Source organism: Mirounga angustirostris, unplaced genomic scaffold (assembly GCF_029215605.1).
Source record: "Mirounga angustirostris isolate CCGP_5_RB_7025 unplaced genomic scaffold, mMirAng1.0.hap1 SCAF_8, whole genome shotgun sequence".
Lineage (NCBI taxonomy): Eukaryota > Metazoa > Chordata > Mammalia > Carnivora > Phocidae > Mirounga > Mirounga angustirostris.
Genome location: NW_026991716.1, coordinates 94,538,267 through 94,561,539, shown reverse-complemented (window position 1 = coordinate 94,561,539; position 23,273 = coordinate 94,538,267). Strand labels below are relative to the sequence as shown.

The following is a 23,273-nucleotide window of genomic DNA, read 5'->3' as shown; positions in this document are numbered from 1 at the left end:
AGTTGTTGTGAGGGTCCAAGGAATCAATAATTTGTAGGCAGGATCTAGAATAGGACCTTTTTATGCTGTATGTGCTCATTAAATGTATGCTCAACAAATTACTGGTGTATGGTGTATAACCTTCAGGGTTGGCCTAGGAAGTTGTATTTTTTAAAAGCTCCTCAATTACTCTGATTAATAATGAGATTTGAGAAACACTAAAGAGGAGACAGTTCCTCTTCCTCTCTTCTGAAGAGTTTTGGCCAACCTGAGAGGTTAAGCTGTTTGCATGAAGTCTCCAGATCCTCTCTCTGGGCCTTTGGATGGGTTCCTCTGGTCATACTGGTGACATTTCAAAGCCTACTGCGGAGCTAGGCTTGCCATGGGGCCTCTCACCAATAGTGAAGCATGTGATGAACGAAATTGATGCTCTGCAGAGATCCTAGTTAAAACAAATTAACAAGCATTAGTCATGTAATAACAAGCAGCAGAGCAATTCTTACTTGCTCTTACTTGCATGAGCCCATATACTAGGGAATTAAACATTTTATCTGATATTGTGAAAGAACGGAGATATTTGCATGGGTGTAAGAAACTGATTCCAGCTCTTTTTTTTTTCAACTTACCTGCAATGCAAAGGTAGAACTCTGCCAACCTTCTAAAGGATGGCAAGTCCCTGGCCCCTTTGTCCGCTCCCACTTCCTACTCTCTGGCTGTAGAAACTTTAATCACAGATCTATATATGCAGTGGTTCTTATTACCACCATTTAAAGGTACACACAGTGATACATCTGTATTAGAATGTATTCTGTATCAGAATATGTATGTTTAGCCATGTCATTTGAAGAAATTGATTCAAGGATTCAAAAGCTTATCCCAATTAACTCCAAATATAAGACTTTGATTTAACCAAATTGAAAGACTCTGATTTGATTAAACAGAAGGAATTCTAGACTTTTCCATGTCTACAAATATGAAAGTAAAGGCATTCTGATGATTTATACAAAATGTTATGTGATCTTGCCCTAATTGCTGATATGGCAAAGTCAAACTCATATTCTGTAACTTACACTGTCATGTTAATAAGGGGACTGTGGTATCTGGACATTTTTCTCATTTTGGGAGATTTGAGATAAACATTTAAAATTCTGTCTGAAGAATTTGTTTGCCCCAACTGCAAACCATGCCCATTATTTGTTAATGAATGAAGAGTCTGGCAACCTCAGGATTCCATATTTTGAGTTTTTGCACTCTATACATATCTTAAATTAGGAGTGTCTTAGTCCCAGTTACCTAGAAATGTGGCAATCACATAACTTAGTCTTTCACCTTCCTCATTTGTAGAAAGAAGAGTTGGAAGTAAAGAAGCTGTTAGCTCTGACTCTAAAAGTTTAGAGATTCTCTGAGTAAATTTATGAAATCAATAATAGTACTACTTACTTTGGGTTTCAATTTCATTAGTAAAATGGGGGTACATCTATCTCACAGTGGTTTGAGGGCTGAGATAGTATGTGAAGACACTTCTGATGATGCTTGACATGTAGCAACTATTCAATAAAAATTAGCTTCCCTTCTGGAATGTTAACCCACAAAAACCAGTCAAGCTGCCACTGACCGAAAGAATATCATCATCATCACTTCAAGAAACACCAAGTCCCTCTTATGCTCAGTCTTAGCATTGTCATTAACATCACATTAATTTTCAATTGACTGAATTTATTCAAAAGTATATCCTCAAAATTAAAATGGATTTCCATCACACCTAGTGATACGCTCTCATTTTTTAAAACTACTATGTTGATTATATTATCCACCACCCTTCCTAAAATGGAATAACTTAAATTGGCCAATCTAGCCAGTCCATATCTCAAATAAATTTTATAGATCATACAAAATTTCTGTAACAAACTCGATAGTAACATATATAACAAAGTACAAAGCTTGATATTTGATAGAGGGCTTTCAAAATGTGATAAATCATAGGTTCTTTTACTTCGGTGTGCATGAGAAATGCTTGAGCCTATCAACAAAAAACAGGTTCCTAAGCCTCATCCCAATTTCTGATTCAGTGGGTCTGGAGTGGGCCAGAGAATCTGCATTTTTAACATGTTCCAAGTGGTGCTGATGATGCTGGTCTGAAGACCCCACATTAAGAACCACCGGGATGTATTAAAGACATAGATAGGGGCGCCTGGGTGGCTCAGTTGGTTAAGCACCTGACTCTTGATTTCGGCTCAGGTCACAATCTCAGGGTTGTGAGATCAAGCCCTGTGTTGGGCCCTGCATGAGGGTGGAGTCTGTTTGGGATTCTCTCTCTCCCTCTCACACTGCCCCTCCCCTTGCTTACACACGGTGTGAGTACATGCACTCTCTCAAATCTTTTTTTTTTTTTAAAGATTTTATTTATTTATTTGACAGAGAAAGAGACAGCGAGAGAGGGAACCCAAGCACAGGGAGTGGGAGAGGGAGAAGCAGGCTTCCCGCTGAGCAGGGAGCCCGATTCGGGGCTTGATCCCAGCCTGAGCTGAAGGCAGACGCTTAACGACTGAGCCACCCAGGCGCCCCTCAAATAAATAAAATCTTTAAAAAAAAAAAAAAAAAAAAAGACAGTCGAGACTTGTGGCATGCAGGTATGTGCAAGAAAAAGTTATAAAATACAAGATGTGACAACAGAATAGAATGAGAAAAAATGATGAGACAAAAAACTTTGATTTCATCAAGGCAGCATAAACATGCAAACACTGACCAATCAGAAGGGACAGCGACTAGAGGCCGGGTTCAGGGTCCTGGAGCTCCTGCTGGACTAGAGGTGAGCCCTCCAGCTGCAGGAGAGTCAACAAGGCAGAGGGGTCTTAGGTCAGGGGGACTGGGACTCTAGCACTCAGGACAAATCCCTTGAATATTTTTAAAAACCAGAATGTCCCTGTCTCGCTCTCTGTCAAATAAATAAAATCTTAAAAAAAAAGAAAGAAAGGAAATTTAATGGAACTGAAAAAAAGAAAAGAAAAGAAAGAAAGAAAGCTGCCTGGGGTGTAGTTTAGATTGAACTTGGGTTGTTCCAAAGGGATATGTTAGAAAAACGGTTTCCTTCTGTTTTCTAAAGGACTAAGAGATATAACGGAAAAAATTCTAGCAGACCCAGGGTTTGAAGCAGAGAAGAAACAAAAATAAATACGTCTCAGGTGCCAGTCTAGACAGAATCTACATCCAAGAGGTTTGCATTTGTACCCTGCCCTTATATTTGTAAAACAAAACAAAAACTTTACAAAATGTTTTGCTTGACGTCATCTCGTAGATGAGGCACTATTAAGAACTGCAGCAATTTAGGAGGATAGTTCTCCACAGGTTATAATGTAAAGCAGTCTTCTCAAACTTTAAAACACACGTACATATAGATCTCAAAAAAAAAAAAAAATGCAGATTACCATTTGGGAGGTCTTAGGTGAGGCCCGAGATTTTGCATCTCTAACAAACTTTCGGGTGATACGAGTGTACCAGTTCATGAATCACACTTTGAAAAGAGTAAAGCTGTGGTTTTCAACTTAAATTGCAGATTAAAAACACCTGGAGAGCTTTAAAAAATCCTGATGCCCAGGCATTTTTCCAGAGTAATTAAATTGGTACCCTGGCATCAGGATTTTTCAAAACTTCCCAGGTGATTCCTATGTTCAGCCAAGGTTGAGAACAACTGCTCTCAGGCGTAACGCTCCCTTCTGAAAGCCTAGAACAGTTATGGAAGAAATATTCATAGTCAAGGTAAAGAGCTTACTAATGATAGTATCTCTAGTATTTTATCATCAATCTTCATCACAGTGTTAATAGTAAGAATGTGAATCTACAATTTCAGCTCACTATTAATCTTTGATTTATTACAATGCTCTTTGTTGAAACTTATTAAAATATTACAATGTTTAATATACATTGTTAAAACTGTGTTATAGATGCCAGTCCTTGCTCTGGAACAGTGAAGTGACTTTGGAAGTATTCCCTGAGCTAGCTCAACAGACGCCACGGAAAATACAATAAGTCAATGCTTTTCTAGTCTTAAGAGAGTGAAATGTCCTCTTATAAAGACTATAAAAATCTGAAGACTAGAGTTGAACACCCAGATGACAAATTGTAAAACAATGTCCTCCACAATGGGGCGTATTGATCCTACGGTGTAAACAAGGTGATCCATGGGGGTATGGGAAGAAAACAGAACTTCTAATTACGTTTTTAACCTTAAAAAAACAAAAACAAAGTTGACTAGTGCCTTTGTCTGGGTGTCAGATAGCACTGTGCATACTGTGGAAGCCATACCCTGAGAAGAGGGGAGGGTTCACTGAAAGCGGGTAATGGCATCTCATTTAAATACTTGGCTGCACTTTAAATTCTTCTGGCCATAGGCTGGATCAAACATCGTGTCTCTTGTTTACATCAAGCGAATCGCCAGCTGGTGTAATCAAGAGAACAAATGCTCATAGTCATGAGGGTACAAAAGAGCCCGACTGATTAGATTCTAGAAAGTTTTAAAGCCTTCAAATTGAGACCAAAAAGGTTAAGACGTTTATAGAGTCAACTTTTTTAGTGTTTTCATAGCAAAGCATAAAAGCAATTAATGCTCGTGTTTTATTTTATTAGGGTAAATGTGCATAATTAAACTTACGCGATAAATACAAATAACTGAAAAAAACCGGCATTAAAAACAGTTTAATCCAATTTTTACTCGTTAAAATAAGCACGATAAGTACTGTGAGACTGGACATCAGATGGCGCTCACCTTCCCTAAAAGCCTAAGCAGTGACAGAACATTAACGGGCATTTCAAAATTCAGTCCTGATGTCAAGCATCGTGTTTCGGTCAAGTCACTTTTCCTGAGTCTCGGTTTCCTCACCTGTAAAGTGGGGGTGGGAGCGGACCAGATGCATTTCCAACCCAGCTCGTCTCTGGTTCTCTGTAGTGGTGGCGTTGACTGCTGCTACCGCTGACTGAAATAGCAAGAAATTCGGAAAAGACAGGTTGGGAAAGTGGGATAGAGGCAGACGGCGTACAGCTCTGGCTGGAAGGCTGGAGAGCGCTGTCGCTGCTTTGGCCGCTCACACTAGGTGGGCGGCGGGGCAGAAACTCAACCACGTGGCTTCTTCATTTCCCTGCGGGAACCCAACACAGGGGCACTTCCACAAAAATTCAAGGGAGAGAAGCGCGGGTCCTACTAACGATCTCTGCAAGCACCTTCGGAATACGGGAGCACACCACAAACTTAATTCACGGGCTAGCTCCAACCGCACCCCACCGTGACCATCAGCCACCCGACTCGGTCCGGCAGGCGAAACCCGGAAAGTCACGTGGGGCCGCGGATTTACGGCCTCCCTCCCGGGTACGCCGAGCGCCACCTCATGTAGGTTGTTCCATCCAAGCCAGGGTGGGAGCTTTCCCTATCGCAGGAACTAGAACAGCCCAGCTGCATCTTGGGTGGTAATCTGAGGGAAAAGGAAAGAGGTCACTGCGCCTGGCGAGCTTCTTCGCTACATTTCAGTCGCTGCGAGGGACAGCCTCCCTCGATTTCCTCTCGAGGTCCCTGTTCCCCCTCCCGTAGGAGTGCAGTTGGTATCGTCCGCGGCCCGCCCCCCGCACGCCGTGGCCGGGGAGGGGGCCCCTCACGTGACCCGGGCGCGCTCTCGTGGGGGGCCAGACTCTCCGAGGCGGTGCCGCAGGAGGCAGAGAGACGGCCGGAGCGGAGTGCGCCGCAGCTTTCGCCCGAACGCCAGCGCGGAGGACGTGATGTTGGGGCTCTCTCGCCAGCTGCCTTGGGCCGCCGCCTGCCTGGCGGCGCTCTGTGTGCTGACCGCGGCTCAGAGCCCCTCCCCGGCCCCGAACGTGACCGTGGTCACGACTTTATCGACCACCACCAAGACAGTTCCGACGACGGTGACGACTCTTGCGCCGGTCACCGTTCCAGCACAAGGTGGGCGGCGGCCCAACGGGCTTCCTGTACTCGCCCGCCCGCCGCGCGGGGCCGGGGCCGGGACGGGCCGTGCTCCAGCAACATGGCGGCCCGTCCGAGTCTCGCCGGGGCCGGGATCGGAGTGACGGGGGTGGGGGAGCGACCCGGGGAGCAGGGGCGGCCGAGCCTCGGTGGCCGTTGGGCTCTTGGCCACCCCGAAGTGTCCCACGCCGAGGTGCTTTTAAAAAGTGCCTCGTAATCCCCAGTCTCACTTCAGTTGGGGAAGAGGGGACGTGGCTTCCTCCCGCGGTGGCGGCAGTGGGGTTGATCGTGGGCGAGGCGACTCGCCTCCAAAGTTGGCGATCAGGTCCAACTCCCTCTCTTTGGGGTTAGTCATTTGCCCACCCAGGTCCTGTCTCCGAAAGAGGGCTTCTCCGGGACTTGGCAGAAGAGGGAAAGAAACTGAAGACGTTAATGCTCGCCAGTGTCTCAGACTTGGGTCTGAGAAAATAAGTTGCCTGCGATCTATTTTGATTTTGCGGATAGATGTGGGGTGTACTTGAGGTTTGGGCATTTGATTAATTAAAACTTTAAACTTGCTTTGTGCAAAGGAAGAAAAGGACCCCATTCGTGTACCCGATGCTTCATATATTCTTTTTGGTATTTGAGACTAAACTGGAAGATAGGTGGTGAAATCTAGGAGGAATATGGAGATAAAGTTACTGCCGGGAACGTAGGTTTAGTTGATTGTGAAGCTGGGATTGGAACCCAGGTCTGTCGATTTTTTAAAACCCGATCAGGAACACACCCTTTATTAAGCTCTGCAGTCGTTCTGGGTACTGGTTGAGTCGTACACTGAATCTTAAAGCAGAAATTGGCAATGCCGTGACAGCACAAGAGAGAGGGGAAGATAAATTTGAGGTGAAAAAGAACCCTAGATATTTAAAATCTGAAATCTAGTGTGATTGGTTATTACCAATAGTTAATATCGAGTAAGGAGTAACTGGCATCTTGACTGAAGAATTGCTGAAGTGTCAGAATTTTTACCTTGCCCCCCACCCCGGCTGATCATACTGTTTTGAGTGTCTTCCTTTGGTTTTTGTGTTTTATAGAAGTTTAATAAAATGTATAATTAACATTCAGAAAGATGTAATAGTGAAATTCAAAAATTGTTAAATGAGGAAAGTACATTGCAGTACAGTACTGGACATTCTAACTGCACTGTTTTTAAGATGATAGAGCACAGTATGTTTTGTTTTCGGCTTATTTGGCAGTTTCTTCCCAGATTGTAGTTTTGGAGTGTTTGTTTTTCCAAAGTGAAGCTTGGAGATACCCAAGTTAATTGCTCTTTTGTAATTGAAAGTCATACAAAGGAGATGATTTGTTTAATGTAAGTAGCAGTTGGATTAAGCTGCAGCCTAAAATGAAAGGTAGCAAGTTTAGTTCATTGTAAATAACATTGGCTCTGCTCTTCAGACATTAGTCATCAGGCACAAAAGATTTTAGACAACTAGCATTTTATATCAGTACACAAACCTCTGCAGAACTTATTTTCTACTTTGTGAACCCCTTACTCAAGGGTATTATATATGTCCCAGTCCCTGATAAATTCTGGTGATAAAATATTGAAATGCATGGCCTCTGCGCAGAACGGGTTTTTTTGGTTGTTTTTTTGGCATAAGGAAAGCAAATGTGAATGTTTTTTGGAGGCATCTAGCTTCCAGGAAGATGGATAGAGCCCTAGTCTAGACTTTTGTAGCCATTTGGCCTAAATTATTGACAAAGACCCTGCTAATTTGTTAAACTGTATGTACATGAATGTAGCCACTTCCAGATCTTATTGTCTCTTATTCTCCAGTCACAGTCACGGAGGACCCTGGAAAGAGCGGATCATTCATGAATTACAAATCTCTGGGGTTTTCAGAATGGGCATCATCCAAATTTGGGTTCAATCTGTAACAAATCTTTATTACTATTAAAAATTTCAGTGTCTTAGCTGATGTTTTGGGGCAGTGATTTCCCTGTGTGTAGTGTTGGCCTTATAACATAGCCTTTTCTCCAATATTTTTATTTTTTAAGGATGATTTAAAATGGCTCAAGAAACCCTGAGTGTGTGAAATAGTTGCCCTATAAAAAAGGGTTGTTTAGATAGGTACTGAGCATTCCCAGTAGTTTGTGGGGGTTTTTTCTTCCCTTTCTCTTGAGTTTATTTCAGCTTCAGCAGTCATTTATAATGATTGGAATTTCTTAGCCAATTTATGAAGTGTTTTTGTGTTGCGGTTAAAAACACATAACATGAGATCTACCATCCTAACAAATTTTTAAGTGTACTGTACATTATTAACTGAAAATACAGTATTATATGGAAGATCTCCAGAACTTTTCATCCTACTTGAAACTATACCCTGCTTGAGGAGCAAATCTCCATTTCCCCTCCCTCTAGCAGCCATCATTCTACTTTTCTGCTTCTGAGTTTGACAGTTTTAGGTACTTAATATAGGTGGAATCATGCAGTATTTGTCCTTCTTTGAATGTCTGACTTAGCATAATGTCCTTAAGGCTCATCCATGTTGTAGTGTATGGCAGGATTTCCTTTTCTTATGGTTGAATACTATTCTATTGCAAAATGTAGAACACATTTTTTAATCCATTCATCTGTTGATGGACTACAACATTTTACCATTTTTCTGAATCAGTAAGTCTGGTACTGTACGTAATGCTCACTTTTGTTTAAAAAAGGTAAGTTGTACAAACTCAAAGTGAGGTATCAATTGATTGGTTTTATATGCCCCTCCCCACCAGAAATCTGTGAAAACCACAACAGCTGTGTTTCCTGTTTGAATGTTAGCCTTGATACTCCTCCATGCTTTTGGATAGACTGTAAAGGTAAGAACCTTTGGGATTGCTTTAATTTTGAGAATGGAAACTGTTTTGTTATAACATTTTAAGATATTCTACAGGGTATTCCTAAACACTTAAAAATTATTAAGAAAATTAGGTATATTATGTACTATTTATTTTGAAAAACAAGTACTTTTCCTTTAAAGTTCCTATTGCTTAACATTTCCCCTAAAATCTCTCGTCTCCCATTCTGTCCCCAGCCCTTTAATTTCTTAGACTTGATAATTACGGTTCAGTAGGTTTTGAAGGAAGAGAGATTTTAAAGCTTTGGAAGATTAAGTGGACAAGTACACTGAAATCAGCTGTGAAAGAAAGTTGTGAAATTTTCCCCTAAAAACAGTTTCCCGGAAAAAGGAGGCATTCATCTTCTGCATGTGTCCTGCTAGATGAAATACAGAGACCTTATAAAACTTAGTTGGATACTTAGATATGGGAGAAGAATGAGATGGAAAGAGAGTTGGTGTTTTTGTTCAATTTTAAAATTAACCTTTAATTTGAAGGATAAAGAGCTAGTTGGAGATACTTTGAAATGGTAGTAAGGTTTTTGTTAGAACCCTGGGATTACAGCATATTCTGTTTTCTTAATGTAAGGTAGTTACTTTTTTTTCTTATTAGTAAAACAATTCATCTGGTGTGTGTGTGTATGTGTGTGTATGTATATATAGACACACACACACATATGTAAAAAGCCGAAGCTATATATTAAGCTTCTTTATTCGTTAAAAAAATCTAAGAGTTCTGGGCATTATATCACTTCATAACAAAGTTTAAAAACTTCTTTTAAAATTAAGGTATTAGCTTAATTTGGGATTAAAATTTTTATTGTGTAAGAGTCACCTTTTTTTTTATGTCATAAAATGGAATTTAAGAGTGTACCCTCCCTCCCCCCTTGTGTATGGCAGAGTTGGTATGTTTGGGGGCTTGAATGCCCTACTGTAGGATATGCTGGGGAAGGGTCTCCTTTACTCTTGCTACAAGTTTGACCATCAGGAAAGCAGTTTTAGAAAGTATAGAAAGCAGAGATCTGGAACAGAGGTCCTACCGCTGCTAATGGGGTACCTCCTGTGGTTACTAAGCCTTTATTAGATCCTGACTGCTCCCTATGATTCAGCCGTCTTGTGGATTCTAGCAGCCTTTGCTATATAGTAGTCATGCCACAATTCTCTGATCTAAGTGTTCCTGATTTATCTGTTCTATGTATTCATGTGGAGTTTAGAAGAATATTTGCAGGGATCCTATGTAATATTTCTTAATCAACGAGGGAAAGAGAATAACAGTATTTTCTTGGTCTGTGGACTTCTAAAGTGTTTATGCCTGAGTTTGATTTTTGGAAGCAATTCTGGAGCTTAGTAACAAAGTCAAAAGATAATATAAACAAATGATTGGTGCTCTGTGTCTTTCCCCCCCCCATAGCAGAGAAAAGCTACTGTTCACATAATACAACGGTTAGTGACTGCCAGGTGGTGAATGGTACACAGTTCTGTTCTGGTAAGTATTCACATTGGCTGCTGGGGAAATTGGCCAAGAGGGGAGGAAGATCTTTGCCTCAGGAAGTCTTCTTTCAGTAATTGGTTTGCCATTTCCATAGTTCTCATCTTGTTAGAAATTTGGGTAGAAATAGCATATTCATACTGATCTAGAAGGACAGTGCTTTGAAGCTTAGTTTAGTGATCTGGGTATACTGTGGAATGCTCTAGGTATAGATGCCGCCTCTACTTTTTTTTTAACTCTTCTGGAAACTCACTGTAGTTCAGATCCTTTCTTTATTTGCATTTTACTGGACTGGACAATCTTGTTCTGGCCCTTTTCCTGATTATGGTGCTGGTGATTATCACAATCTCTAGCATAGTTTGTGTTTTGGTTGAATCTTTTCTGTATTCATCTGTTTTCTCATTTTTGTACTTTAATTTGAAGAAATTGGTTACTCTTTAACCTTAACTCTTTGCTCAGGAAATAGTTAAAATTCCTAGATGAAACAACTGGTTTTTCTAACAAGATTACAAATGGACAGGGAAGTCAAACTTCTTAATTTGATGCATAAATAATAAATAGAGCAAAAGAGTTTACTGGAGTGTGTCAGTAACCTTGAAAGACTACCTGTAACAATTTACTTTTAGTAAATTAGTCTGAACTTGAACTTCATAACAGAATTTCATTAGTGTGAGTCAGTTATCCTCTTTGTAACAGAGTTCATATAATTTGGTTTAGGTGGTAAAAGAACAAAGATTTTTAGTATCTATTTTAATGTGTGTGTCAGAAAAGAATAATTATACCAAACCTGTGGTTTCATGAAAATAATTGCTTAGAAATAAGATTAAGTAAAACCTTTTAAAAGATACTACTTTAGAGAAAAATTGAGTAAGTAATTCTACTTAATTTGATGATGTATCAGAATTAGTTTGGACTCTGTAGCACTCTACATCCAGGAGGGACCCAGGCTGTTTACTGTCATTGCTCAAAAATATCTTTGACCTTACTCTCTGAGGTGACTGCTCATGTTCCAGCCATCAAATTGGTTTTCCTGCCAACAGGAAGAGGAAAGAGGCCCGTATCTACCTACAGATGCTTTCTAGAAGTTATACTGGGCTACCTACCTACAGGGGAGGCTAAGAAATGTTTGTCTTTCCCCCGGGGGGAGGGAAATTCAACTACAGATCGGTGCTTCTATTTCTGAAGAAGGGGAGAGCAATATTGGTTAGAGCGACTGTCCGTCTCCTCCACAAGGTGGTACTTAAATGTAAACGTTGGAAAAGGGGTATTCAAATGACTGCAATTTGAAAAATAGCGTAATAGATTGTGATATTTTAGATTGCTTTGACTTAACGTTTGTTTGTTTTCAATAGCACCTGAGCCCACTCTGATGCCAACGAATTCTACAGGTAATACAAGATAATTGACTCTTTCCCCCTTTTCACGATTTGTAAGGTCTCTTGATGGACTTTTTAGTAATTAAATACCTAAAAGTTGTTACTGTAATTTAAAAACTTAGTAGATGTATTTGGTCTTGGACCACAGTGATCACATTAGTATGAACTGTTCGTGCCACTGGCACAGAACTCCAGCAACTCACAGTTATTGAATAGGGGAGGATTTGCCATATCTTTGGACTTTGAGTCCACAAACTGCTTTTTGTGGATTTGTTGAAGATCTTGGGAAATACAGAAGCCTACAGGAAATTAAACTTCCCTGTAATTCCCATCATCCAGAGGTACCCCAGAATGTCTTCAGTGATAAGATTCTCCCAGTCTTCTCTGAGTGTATCTCTCAATAGATGTACTTATGTACTTGGATAATATACCCATGCACATTTGGATTGTTTTCTCTCTTATACTGTTGTATACACTTCACTATCCTGCACTTGGTTGGATGGTTAGGTTGTCTTTCCTTCTCCATGTAGCAGATGTCCTACAGGGAAATATTTGCTGTTATCCTTGATGGGATTGATTCAAACAGCATTCTTAGGTCAGAGGATAGGATTATTTTAAGACTGAATATTGATTGCTTTTCAGAAAGATACGCTTTTCATTTCCAACAACAGCTGGAAAGTTTTCACTACCCCTTCGACGGGATTAGATAATTTCTCCTCTTAAAAATCTTTACCAAAGTGATATGAGGAATAAATCATTAAAAAACAACTACTCCAGGACAAGTAGTAGGTAGGCCGGATGATAGGGATTGGAAACAGAAGACGGCATTTTGTAAGTAAGTAAGTAAGCGCAGACATTTGTAGGAAGGTGTGTATATGGAGTAATATGGCAAATATGGTGACAGCTTCCTGGAGATGTTGACTGAATCTTGAAATGACCCTGGTAAAACCTGAGAGCTTCCAGTGGAGCAAGGCGGTCAGTACATGTGAAGGAGATGTGAAAGAGTATAGTGAGGTCAGGGAATTGCATTTGGAAGTGCACGGTGAGGAATGGTTGAGCTGGACAGTCAACAGGTCAAGAGTCAGATTGGAAGGACAGATTGGAACAGGAGACAAGAGTGAACACAGGGAGATTAGAGTAGATAACCCGTGGTGGGAATTCTGGAGAACTAATAGGGGAAGAGTGGCAGATGTATGCAAATAGACTTAGGAAGTAGGAGGGACAGGACTTGGAGGTGATGGCAGACTCTCAGCTGAGAGTGCAGGTGAGCTGATCAGTGTCGGCAGGACTGTCCACTGGGCGCAGCTTGTAGAGAGACCAAACTCCAGGGAACGGTAATGTCTGAGGGTTGAGAAGAGGACCAGAGAGGAAGCTGAGTAGGGAGGGGCAGACAGGTGTGTCCAGGAAACTGTGTGTGTGTGTTTTAGGTGTAGTTTTTCAGAGGAAAAAGTGGTCAGATGCTGTAGCAAGGACCAGAACTCATTTTGAAAGACTTGGGCAGTGGTGAGCTAGCTCATAGCAGGTTTTGGCAGCCAGCCAGTGATACTGTGTTGGTAGCTTGAATTACGGTGGAAATATTCGTGCCATAGAAATGGGCAAACGCTTCAGAACTTTTGGAGAGTACCCAGTGCTACATAGCACCCATTAGAAGTCACTGACTAGGAGGATGTTAAAGATTGATGAAAGCAGAGATGTTGAGAGAAAATTAATTTCCAGAAGGTGGGATGTGAACCGAAAAGGGGAAAGGGGAGAAACAGTTTCTTCAAAACCACTGTGGGTTCACTTTTAATTTCTTCTCCATGAACCTTGATGTAGTTTTCATGCTTGATCCACACTGGGTTCTCCAGCGAAGTACCATGGAGTCTCTTGTTTTCTCTCTTTCATTCTGTAAGTGGAAGGAAGCCAAGGCTTGCTTATAGAAAATGCATCTGTTGAGTGGCAATTAGCGGTTGAAAAACAAACCTTGATATGGTCTCTTTCCATGGCTACTGCTGAAAGAGAGCAAGTGAGAAATTAAGGGATTATTTAAAGCAGTGATGCAAGGAGAATCTGATTTATGTAGAAAGGTGCTCATTGGGGTTAATTATAATAGTCTTCTGTTAGTACTGATAAATATTATAAATAAAAATACTGATAAATAATCTCTTACAATAGAATGCCTAGATTATGTCAGAAATATAGTGGGAAATGTTCATAATATATTAAGTGGAAGACAAACCATTAAGTTCTACTTTTTAAATTTTTTTGTTACATAAATGCCTAGAGAAATGGCCGGCAGGAAGTAACATGTTACTCTGAGTGATGGGATTACTTAATTTACTGTATTTTTAAAATTATCCATCACCAATAGCAGCTTTTGTAACTGCTGAATTATTATTATTTTTATGAAAGGAACATACTGTAGGTCAATAGAGATACATTCCCTAAATATTGCGTAATCTTGAAAATTTTGTCAAAGTAATACTTTGGTCAAAAGTAAAAGTGTGTAAATGTTTTGCCTATTTACAAAAAAAAGAATTAGTCTGTGCGGTGTTCATAGGGCTGGTAGTAAGAATCAAAAGGCAAATTTGCAAACTTGTTTCCCTACCATTGTCAGACAAAATTTAATAAGTATTTTAAGACTGAAAAGAATATATGCTTGTTTAGTTTGTAAAGTGTTATTTTTTTGCAGCAACTTTTAAGGGATTAAAAATCTGAAAATAATCAGACCCTTTAATCTAGGAATTCAGTTTAAGAATCAGCCCTATCAGAGATGAGATCAGATATTTCCCTGCCAGGTGTTTATAGTATGGAGAAATGAGAGATGACCTAATTGTCCATCCAAGAGCAGGGTAGGGAGAATGTGTGCGGCGGTGCTCATAGTGAGAGAAAAGGATACAAACATGTAATCCCATCAGTATTGTTAACATATCATTGACTAGAATCTGTTGGTAGCATCAGTACTAACAGAAGTCTGTTACTACAGTGCTTTGGTTCCTAAAGTGTGTTTGCATTCAAATTAATTCTTCTCACAGGAGTTCATTTTCTTTACAGGCATCATCAGATAATTTAAATTGGGGGATCTGTGGCCCCAGGGGACCTGTTCTTAAAATAAAATTTTATTGGAACAGAATGATGCCTGTTCATTTGCACATTGTCCTTGGCTGCTTTTGCACTACGCACCGCACAGAGCCTAAAATACTTCCTGTCTGCCCCTTTAAGAAGGTCTGCCAGCCCCTTGAAGTGAAGAACATAAGCCAACCTTGATACCTACTTGAGAAATCCTGAGCCACGCTTGTTTCTTACCGCGACTTTTTAAGTTAATAGTTTTTGTCATAGAAGCGTAAAAAAAAACCCTATAGTTCCCTCACCTAAACACTGATTCTTGCCCTCCTGTGTATCTTTTTGCAAACTTTATCCAGATGTATACATAGATATCCTACTTAGATATATACATAGATGTTAACATAGAATTTTATGATTGCTTTGTGTTTTCAAAAGTGTAATTTAAAGGCTAGTAGTCTGGCTATGTAGATGTGTTAGTGAACCACCACCTGAAATTTGGCCTTCATTCTTTAAAAAATGGAAAGCATGTTGAAGTTGGCAGCATTATTTTAAAAAGACAAATGACTAGGTCCTGGGAGGTTTGGAAATGGACGTTTTCAGTAAGTTTTGTTTGTATTGCAGCCCAAACCACCACCCTGCCTGCCTCTTCTACAGCCGCCCCCACAGCTACTACATCAGGTAACGAGGGTGTTTTAAACAAACCGTGGGGTAGGGTGGGGGTGCAGCCTTGCCTCGTGCTGTTTTTGCCCCCATTTTCCCTTTGCTGTCATGAATGGTTGTGAACCAGACATTTGCAGGACCAAGATAGTAGGCTTTTAATGCAGTAATGGTAGGTTGGCCGCGAGTCCTCATTTTTTAATGTGTAGCCGCATTTGGCAAGACACAGGAGAGTTAAGGGATAGTGTTTTTCTAAAACCCTTTTACTACAACTTGTAGGTGAGATCTCATTTCTTACAACTGATAAATACTGATGACTGTTAGGGATTAGTTGTGTGCTGTGTTAGATCATGGCGATTGGAGTGAAGAGAGTAGAGCCATCCTTTTTGCTGAGAAAGGTCTAAAAAGCCAAGATCACCGCAGATGTGCACCTCAGCCCTATTTCTCACTATTTCTGTACATTCCTTTGTAACTCTTAAAAGTGCATGTGAAAAGTAATTGTCTACTAATGAATGAGTTGATGTAAACTAAATATTTAGGTGACGCCATAGGACATTGCAGATACACAGGTTACGAATCCTTCTCTCTATCCCTATTTAAAATACTGGTGTTTTGTTTTTTAAATTCTTTTGGCTTATTCTTGTGCTACCTTTCTTAGATTCAGGGAAACCATTTTGTTTTCGCAAGAAGAATTACAGAACGGTTGTAATTAATTTTAAAGCTTGGGGCGCCTGGGTGGCTCAGTCGGTTAAGCATCTGCCTTTGGCTTAGGTCCTGGGATCGAGCCCCACATCGGGCTCCTTGCTCAGCGGGGAACCTGCTTCTGCCTCTGCCCGCCTGCCGCTCCCCCTGCTTGTGCTCTCTCTCGATTGCTGTCTCTCTCTGACAAATAAATAAATAAATATTTAAAAAAAAAAAAATTTAAAGCTGTCCAGCTTATTAAACAGCCACCAGGACCAGTGTTCATTTGAAACTCTATTTAACAACAACAAAAAATTTATTTTAAATATGAAATTGCTTTTTATTAAAATGGATGGTGCTCGACTTGAAACCTTCTACTCCCTAAAAAGAAATTTATGTTCTGTTTCCTCTTAAAACATTTTATTCCCTGAAAAGGGAACTCAAACTTTTGTGCTTTTATTCCATATGGTTTGGTAATGCTCATAATACAAAATTTTCGAGTAAGATTTACGATACCTTTAATAACAAGTTCTTTTGTTTGTTGAAATCATAAATTGCAGATACTTAAGATAATTTTTGTACTTTGAAAAATTGCAACTGAATTTTTGCTTACCTTGTGTATATTTAGTAAAAGTCAAAAGTTATATGAATTTCCAACGCAAATATTAATATTTACTGTAACGATTAACAATATGTTATCTGAAGAAATTGCAAAGTTTTTAAGTGCTTGACACGTTCTCAGGGCATAATTTATGTACCAGGAGAATCTTTTTCTGTCATTTCCATATTTGAATTTCTATGGCAGCGTTGACCACTTGATATCACTGGATGGAGTAAATGGGATAAATTCTAGTTGTAAAGACTTGACTCAAGAGCAAATACTTTATAGAATTTAACTCATGGCAAAGTCAAAGTAGAAGCTCAGGTGGGTCTTGAAATTATGGGTAGAGGATCAGAGGATCATAGGACTTACTAAGTCTTGTTATTTTTTCCTTCTTATTTAACAGGTACAACTAATACCACTTTAAGTCCAACTTCCCAACCTGGGCGCAAGTCTACCTTTGATGCAGCCAGTTTCATTGGAGGAATCGTCCTCATCTTGGGTGTGCAGGCTGTAATCTTCTTTCTCTATAAATTCTGCAAATCGAAAGAACGAAACTACCACACTCTGTAACAGACCCATTAAATTAACAAGGACTGGTGTGTAACTCACTGAAACCAAAATATTCTCTTTCAAGATGTCCCACAGGGAAGACGCTATTCCAGGATCTTTACATGTTCAAAGGATGCATATAGGATACTTGGGAGCATCGTCCTCGAAGAAAAGTCACTTAAATCATTTTGCTCAACAGGAATATTTCAAATACTCTGCATGAATCCTTGTGGCTGTCTTCTTTTATTTTAAATGGCTGCTGCTGTGGGATTATGTTATCTCTTCTTGACGTACCAAATGTAATTCTGTAAGTGAGGGGAAGCATCGTCCTGCACGGACAACCTCATGACTCTTTTGGCAGTTTAAATTTAGTCATTTTAAAGCCTGAAAGCTGCATTATTGTCATCCTATCTCAGGATGTAGTTTAGTGACCAGAATTGAGAAGAAAGTGCCAAATGAGCATCAATCGGGTGGACTTTTGGCTGTCCTTTCAAAAGTGGAATAAATCTATAAATTTAGTATCCTTAGAGTGACATTTTGTGCTTGATGACAGTTATTTTTTCTACATTAGAAATAAGATGCCACACAGGGAATTACATTCCAGATTTAAAGAAACAAATAGGGTACAAACCGTTAACAAATAGCAGGTTATTGCTCATACTTGTAAAGCACCTTAAATCATTGAGAAAATAAAGAACAGTGCCTTAAAAGACAGACTGAAAGGTAGACTGTAACTTCAGATGTTTGTGATTTGTTCTTTACACATTAAGGCAGGTAAAGTTTGGTCTAATGATGTAACTGTTGACAAGCTGTAGCAAACCTGCTTTTAGTAGATACCATACTGTTAGTATTTAATTGAAAACTTAACTATTTTATTTCAGACCTGAGCAAGTTAAGCTAAAGGATGTTCTACAGAGTTGAAAGCCTTCATATATTGTACTTCCCACCATTTTTCTTAGGCTGTTAAAAAGTATGAAGTTGATGTACTTACATTTTCCTTTGTACTTCAGGAAGTATCCTAACACTGTTGTACCTTGAAAGGATTTTCACCAGGTTTCCTTGAAAAGTAACTTTTTTAATGAGGCAAGAAGGAAATCAGTTGTTTTAGAGTCATTTACTAACTCTTGAATGAGACAATCATTTTAAGTTTTGAGACCAGAAATGTGACCAGTGTAATTTCAGAAAAGCTAAGGATTTTCGGTTGATTGGATTAATGTAGATTTTTAATGATTGCCTGGATAGACACATTGTGCTTTCTCTTCTTTGTTTCTCCTCTCTCCCATCCTTTGTTCTTAGTTTCAATTCCCGTAGTATAATAAGCATGCAGACTTTAATTTTTTTTTTAGTTTTCTTAGGAAGCACTAGTTTTTTTAGTTTTAGAGGGATACTTCTCCCCTGCCTTTGACATATTGGATTAGTTCAGAGGTTTTCATTAGTTTTTTAAAAACCTTTTGCTTTTCTAGGTCATTAAAGTTTTTTTAGTTTCTTTAGCCTATAGAGGCTGAGTTTAGCACTTGGTTTTCAATATTTTGTAGTAGGAACTGACAAGTTGCTTTGGTCCATTTCATAAGCCAGAATTCCTTGCAGTTAGATATGATTATATTCAAGGTTCTTAAAATGAAGATTTACTGTTTCTTTGTTACTGCTGGTACAGCTAAAGTTTGTTTTACTTGCACATTTGTACATACACTTAATGTTTTCAAGTGCCTTAATTGTTTAAAATCTCTGGCTTCAAAGGTTTTTGGGAAAAGGTAGGTTTACCTCACATTTTTGTGTTTTCATTAGTAATATTCTGGTATCAGTTCTAGGAACCTCACAAAAATTTTTATTATGGTGCCATGGCTGTTAGTTTTTAGTGAGTGCTGTGAGATCCAAGAATCATTTGAAAATATACGGAATCTCCATTTCTCCCAAAGTGGCAAAATTTAGCTACAGTGGTATATAATTATCATTTATCTTGTCACACATAAACGTCAATACATACAGCAATTTTTGTGAAAATGTAGCTGATGAAGCTTCTCCTCTTCTCTTCTGTAATTTTGAATACTGCTCTGACAACAAAACCGTAATATGAAACTAGTTAGATTTTGCAATAAGACTTCTTAAAACAGAACTCATGGCCTTCCCCCCCGCCCCCCGTCCCTGCCTTTAGTATCTTGAGCCATTTGGGTTTTTTTTTTTTTTTTTAATCCAGAAGGTATATAGAAACCTTTTCAGATGTTTCTCTTGATTTGTTCATGTGGATGCAGTTCTATCAAAACACCTAATTTACCTTACAGATATTTGTTGCACAGGCAGACGCTGCTGTATTTAGAAATTTCTCTTTCGGTTCATTAAAAACTGCAAAACCAATCTGTATCATGTACCAAACTGATTTAAAATAAATCTACATGTTTATTAATTAATCTGTTCTTTTTTATTAACTGAAGTATTTTTGCATTTTGATTATGAAATTTAATGTTAGTTGAATTTACCTTACCAGTCTGTTTGGGGGTGGGTTGTCTACTCTCTTTTTATTGCTCTCCAAGACCAGCAGATAGTAAGATAAGCATTCATCAGTGGAGGACAGAGCTTTAGAAACTTGCAGTGCTTAGTGCTTTCAGCACTTTAGTGATGTCGGTCCATTGTCTTCTCACTCACATTGTTCTCGGAGAAATCTGTCCTCTTCATCTTCTGTTCCTCTGCACATATCTTTGTTTTCCTTTGTTGCTTTTTAAGATTTTTCTCTATCACTGGTTTGAGCAATTTGATGATGATGTGCTGTGCTATCGTTTCTTGTGCTTGGGGTTTGTTGGGTTTCTTGGATATATGCTTTTCATCAGTTTTGGACATTCTCCACTGTTACTTGTTCAAATATTTTTTTCTATCCTTTCCCTTCTTTGGTGGGGATTTGCTCATCCATGCACTGTTTAGTTTTTTAAATCTTTTTCTGTTCATGTCAAATTACTGTGTTCAAGTTCACTAATGGCTCGAGTTTAATCTGTTAATCTTACCAGTGCGTTTTTCATTTCAGATGTCTTCATTTCTAGAAGTTCATTTTGGATGTTTTTCTATCTTTCATGTCTACATATCCATTCTTTAGTTTTTGAACATACAGTGGGTTTTGTTTTGTTTTTTAAATGCCTATGCTAATTTTAATACTGGGTCAGTTTGATTTTTTTGCTCATTATGGAGTCATACTTTTCCTGTTTCTTTGCATGCAAGATGTAAATTATAACCCGTTGGGTGCTGGCTATTTTTGTTCTGGGACAGAGGAAACAGTTTGGTCCTTTTTAGGTCTTGAATTTAAACTTTGGTTAGGTGAGAGAAGAGCAGCATTCATTGGAGGGCTAATAGTTGCCCAGTTTTGAGGCAAGACCCTTCTGAGTACTCAGTGCCCCTGGATTATGAGGCTTTCTAGTCTGGGCTGTGGGGACAGGCTCTGTTCCTAGCCTTGTGTGGGCTTCCCGGTGCTGTTTCCTGGAAACCTTTCTCCAGCCGTGGGTAGTTACCTCATGCATATGCTGATCAATATGTTGCTGAGACTGCACTCTGCAGATCTCCGGAGTTCTCTTTCTGTGGCCTTCCACCCTGGTGCTCTGCTCTGGAACTCCAGCTGCCTTCAGCTGCTTTGACTTTCAACTCAGGAAGCGCACTGGGCTGTGGGTGTCCTCTGCCCACATCGTGGCTTAGAAATTCAAGGCAGTAGGCTGGGTCAATAGTTTCCTGTCTTTCAAGGATTGCTGACCTTTGCCCAAAGTCCAGTGTATTGAAAACTACTGTTTCGTGTGTGCTGTCCAGTTTTTCAGTTTGAGGGTAAATGCGGTCTCTTACTTCATCTTGGCCAGAAGAAAAAGTTCAAGATGGGGATTTTAAAGTTTTAATTTTTAATTCAAGGAACATACAAATACATATTCTTAAGTTTTTTTTTTTCTTAAACTATACAAGATAAGTGTGTCTGCTTTGATCGTCCCTCAATCCCTTCCCCTTGCTTCTCCACTTTGCAGAGGTAATTACTGGAACTAGTCTGGTGTTAAACTCCCCTCTCCGCCAGCATTGTTTATATACTCTCTGTACCCTTAGGAAATACATAATGCAGATTTTTGTTTTAACATCAGCCTGCAACTTCTCACTACTTCTTGGAGATCTTTCCTAGTTAGTGTATTCTTAAATTCTTAAATTCTCTTAAGGTCATATGTAATGTGAGTATCATAAGTATCTACCTATTGAAGGATAATAGGTTTGCAGTTTTTAGTTTTTAGTAACACTTTTGCAGAGCGTATCTTTGCACCTGCCCCCTTGTTTATGTGTGAATTTCTAGAGTAAACATGGAGAAGTGGAGATCTGCATCATAGGGTTTGCACTTTGAACTTTTTATATTTAACTCATTTTTTTAATTTAAATTAATATATAGTGTATTATTAGTTTCAGAGGTGGAGTTCAGTGGTTCATCAGTCTTACATAATACCCAGTGCTCATTACATCATGTGCCCTCCTTAATGTCTATCACCCAATTACCCCATTCCCCACCTGCTCCCCTCTGGCAACCCTCAGTTTGTTTCCTATGACTAAGAGTCTCTTATGGTTTGTCTCCCTCTCTGATTTCATCTTGTTTTATTTTTCCCTCCCTTACCCTATGCTCTTCTGTTTTGTTTCTTAAATTCCACATATCAGTGAGATCATATGATAATTGTCTTTCTCTGATTGACTTATTTTGCTTAGCATAATACCTTCTAGTTCCATCCACACTTTGTACATTTTAACAGACTGAGATTGCCTTCCAATTTCCACCAGCCAAGGTACCTGAGAGTTTTCTATATCCTTTCCATCTGATGTTGGCAAAGTTAAATTTTAGTACTCTGGTGAGTGAAATGATTTACTTGGTTACTGTCCTTAATTTGTACTTCCTCTGTGAATTGTCTTTTTTTATTGTCTTTTCTTAATTGTAGGATTTTTTTTTTTAAAGGTTTTATTTATTTGAGAGAGAGAGAGATAGATCACAGAGGCCATGGAAGAGGGAGAAGCCGACTCGCTGCTGAGCAGAGAGCCCGATGCTGGGCTTGATCCCAGGACCCTGAGATCATGACCTGAGCCGAAGGCAGACGCTTAACTGACTGAGCCACCCAGGCACCCCTTAATTGTAGGATTTTTTATCTTAAAATGTGCTGGGTGCTCATCTGTGGTCAATGGATTTTCTTCACTATTTTCTTCAAGTCTTTGTCTTTGATTATGGTGTCTGTATCACCGGAGTACAAGCCCAAGATGGAAGCCACATAATATGAACAGGGGAAGTTTGACCTAAGAGTGGATTGGAGGGATAGGACATATAATCTGTAATATTTTAAGAAATACAAACAAAGCAGTAAAGGATTCTAAAGGATACTGGCATAGGAAATATAAGATGGCCACTATCTGTTCTCCCTCAACTGAATTCCCGAAATAATTAGGATACAGCCGTGGCTCTCTGGATGAAGTTCGTGGTAGCTGCAAATCCACTACCAGGCAGCTATGGGGAAATGATATACCAGTGGTAACCTGCGAAGTTATCCAAGGGATGCAGGGTAAGCCATGCACAGGACGTACCACACCAGTGACCCCCCACTGCTAAGCTGTGTGCACTGCTAGAGTTTTGCCCAGAACCAGGAAAAGAAATGCCTCCAGTACTGTCTACTGACAAAACATCATGCCACCTAGCAAAGAAGTATTCACTCATATGGTTCAACTCCATTGTCATTATCATGGTGGAGCGGGCAACAGGTGGATTCAAAGCTTAAAGCCCTTCTTTCTGTTGATTTATGACCTCCCACTATTTAATATTTATTTTGCCCTTGCTGAGAATCTCAAGTGGTCAGTTCTTTTCCTGGTGGTGACCCAAATATTACTACCAAAGGGTCTGGGTCTTCCACTGTTCTATCTGTTTTGGTTGCATAGTTTTTCATTAATCTTTACTATTGGTATGGAACTACTCAGGCACCCAGAGAACCCCCTTGTTCCAGATACGGTCCTTGCCTCCATTGTGTACCAGCAATACAACCTCCCTTTGGTAATCAGGATTGACCATTCCAACCAGTAGGGTAACACCTTT

At 39.6% G+C, this 23,273-nt stretch overlaps 1 protein-coding gene across 2 annotated transcripts; it reads left to right on the top strand.

Annotated features, from left to right (window-relative positions):
- The first annotated feature begins 5,626 nt into the window (after window positions 1-5,626).
- CD164 (CD164 molecule) lies at window positions 5,627-19,614 on the top strand. Of its 2 annotated transcripts, XM_045865287.2 has the most exons (6): window positions 5,627-5,926; window positions 8,708-8,791; window positions 10,220-10,294; window positions 11,650-11,685; window positions 15,340-15,396; window positions 17,064-19,614. In XM_045865287.2, the coding sequence occupies exons 1-6, from the start codon at window positions 5,743-5,745 to the stop codon at window positions 17,228-17,230; spliced, it is 603 nt and encodes a 200-aa protein (XP_045721243.1). In that variant the 5' UTR covers window positions 5,627-5,742; the 3' UTR covers window positions 17,231-19,614. The 2 variants fall into 2 exon arrangements, with proteins under 2 accessions (XP_045721243.1, XP_064454044.1); XM_064597974.1 differs by lacking the exon at window positions 15,340-15,396.
- Window positions 19,615-23,273: the final 3,659 nt, after the last annotated feature.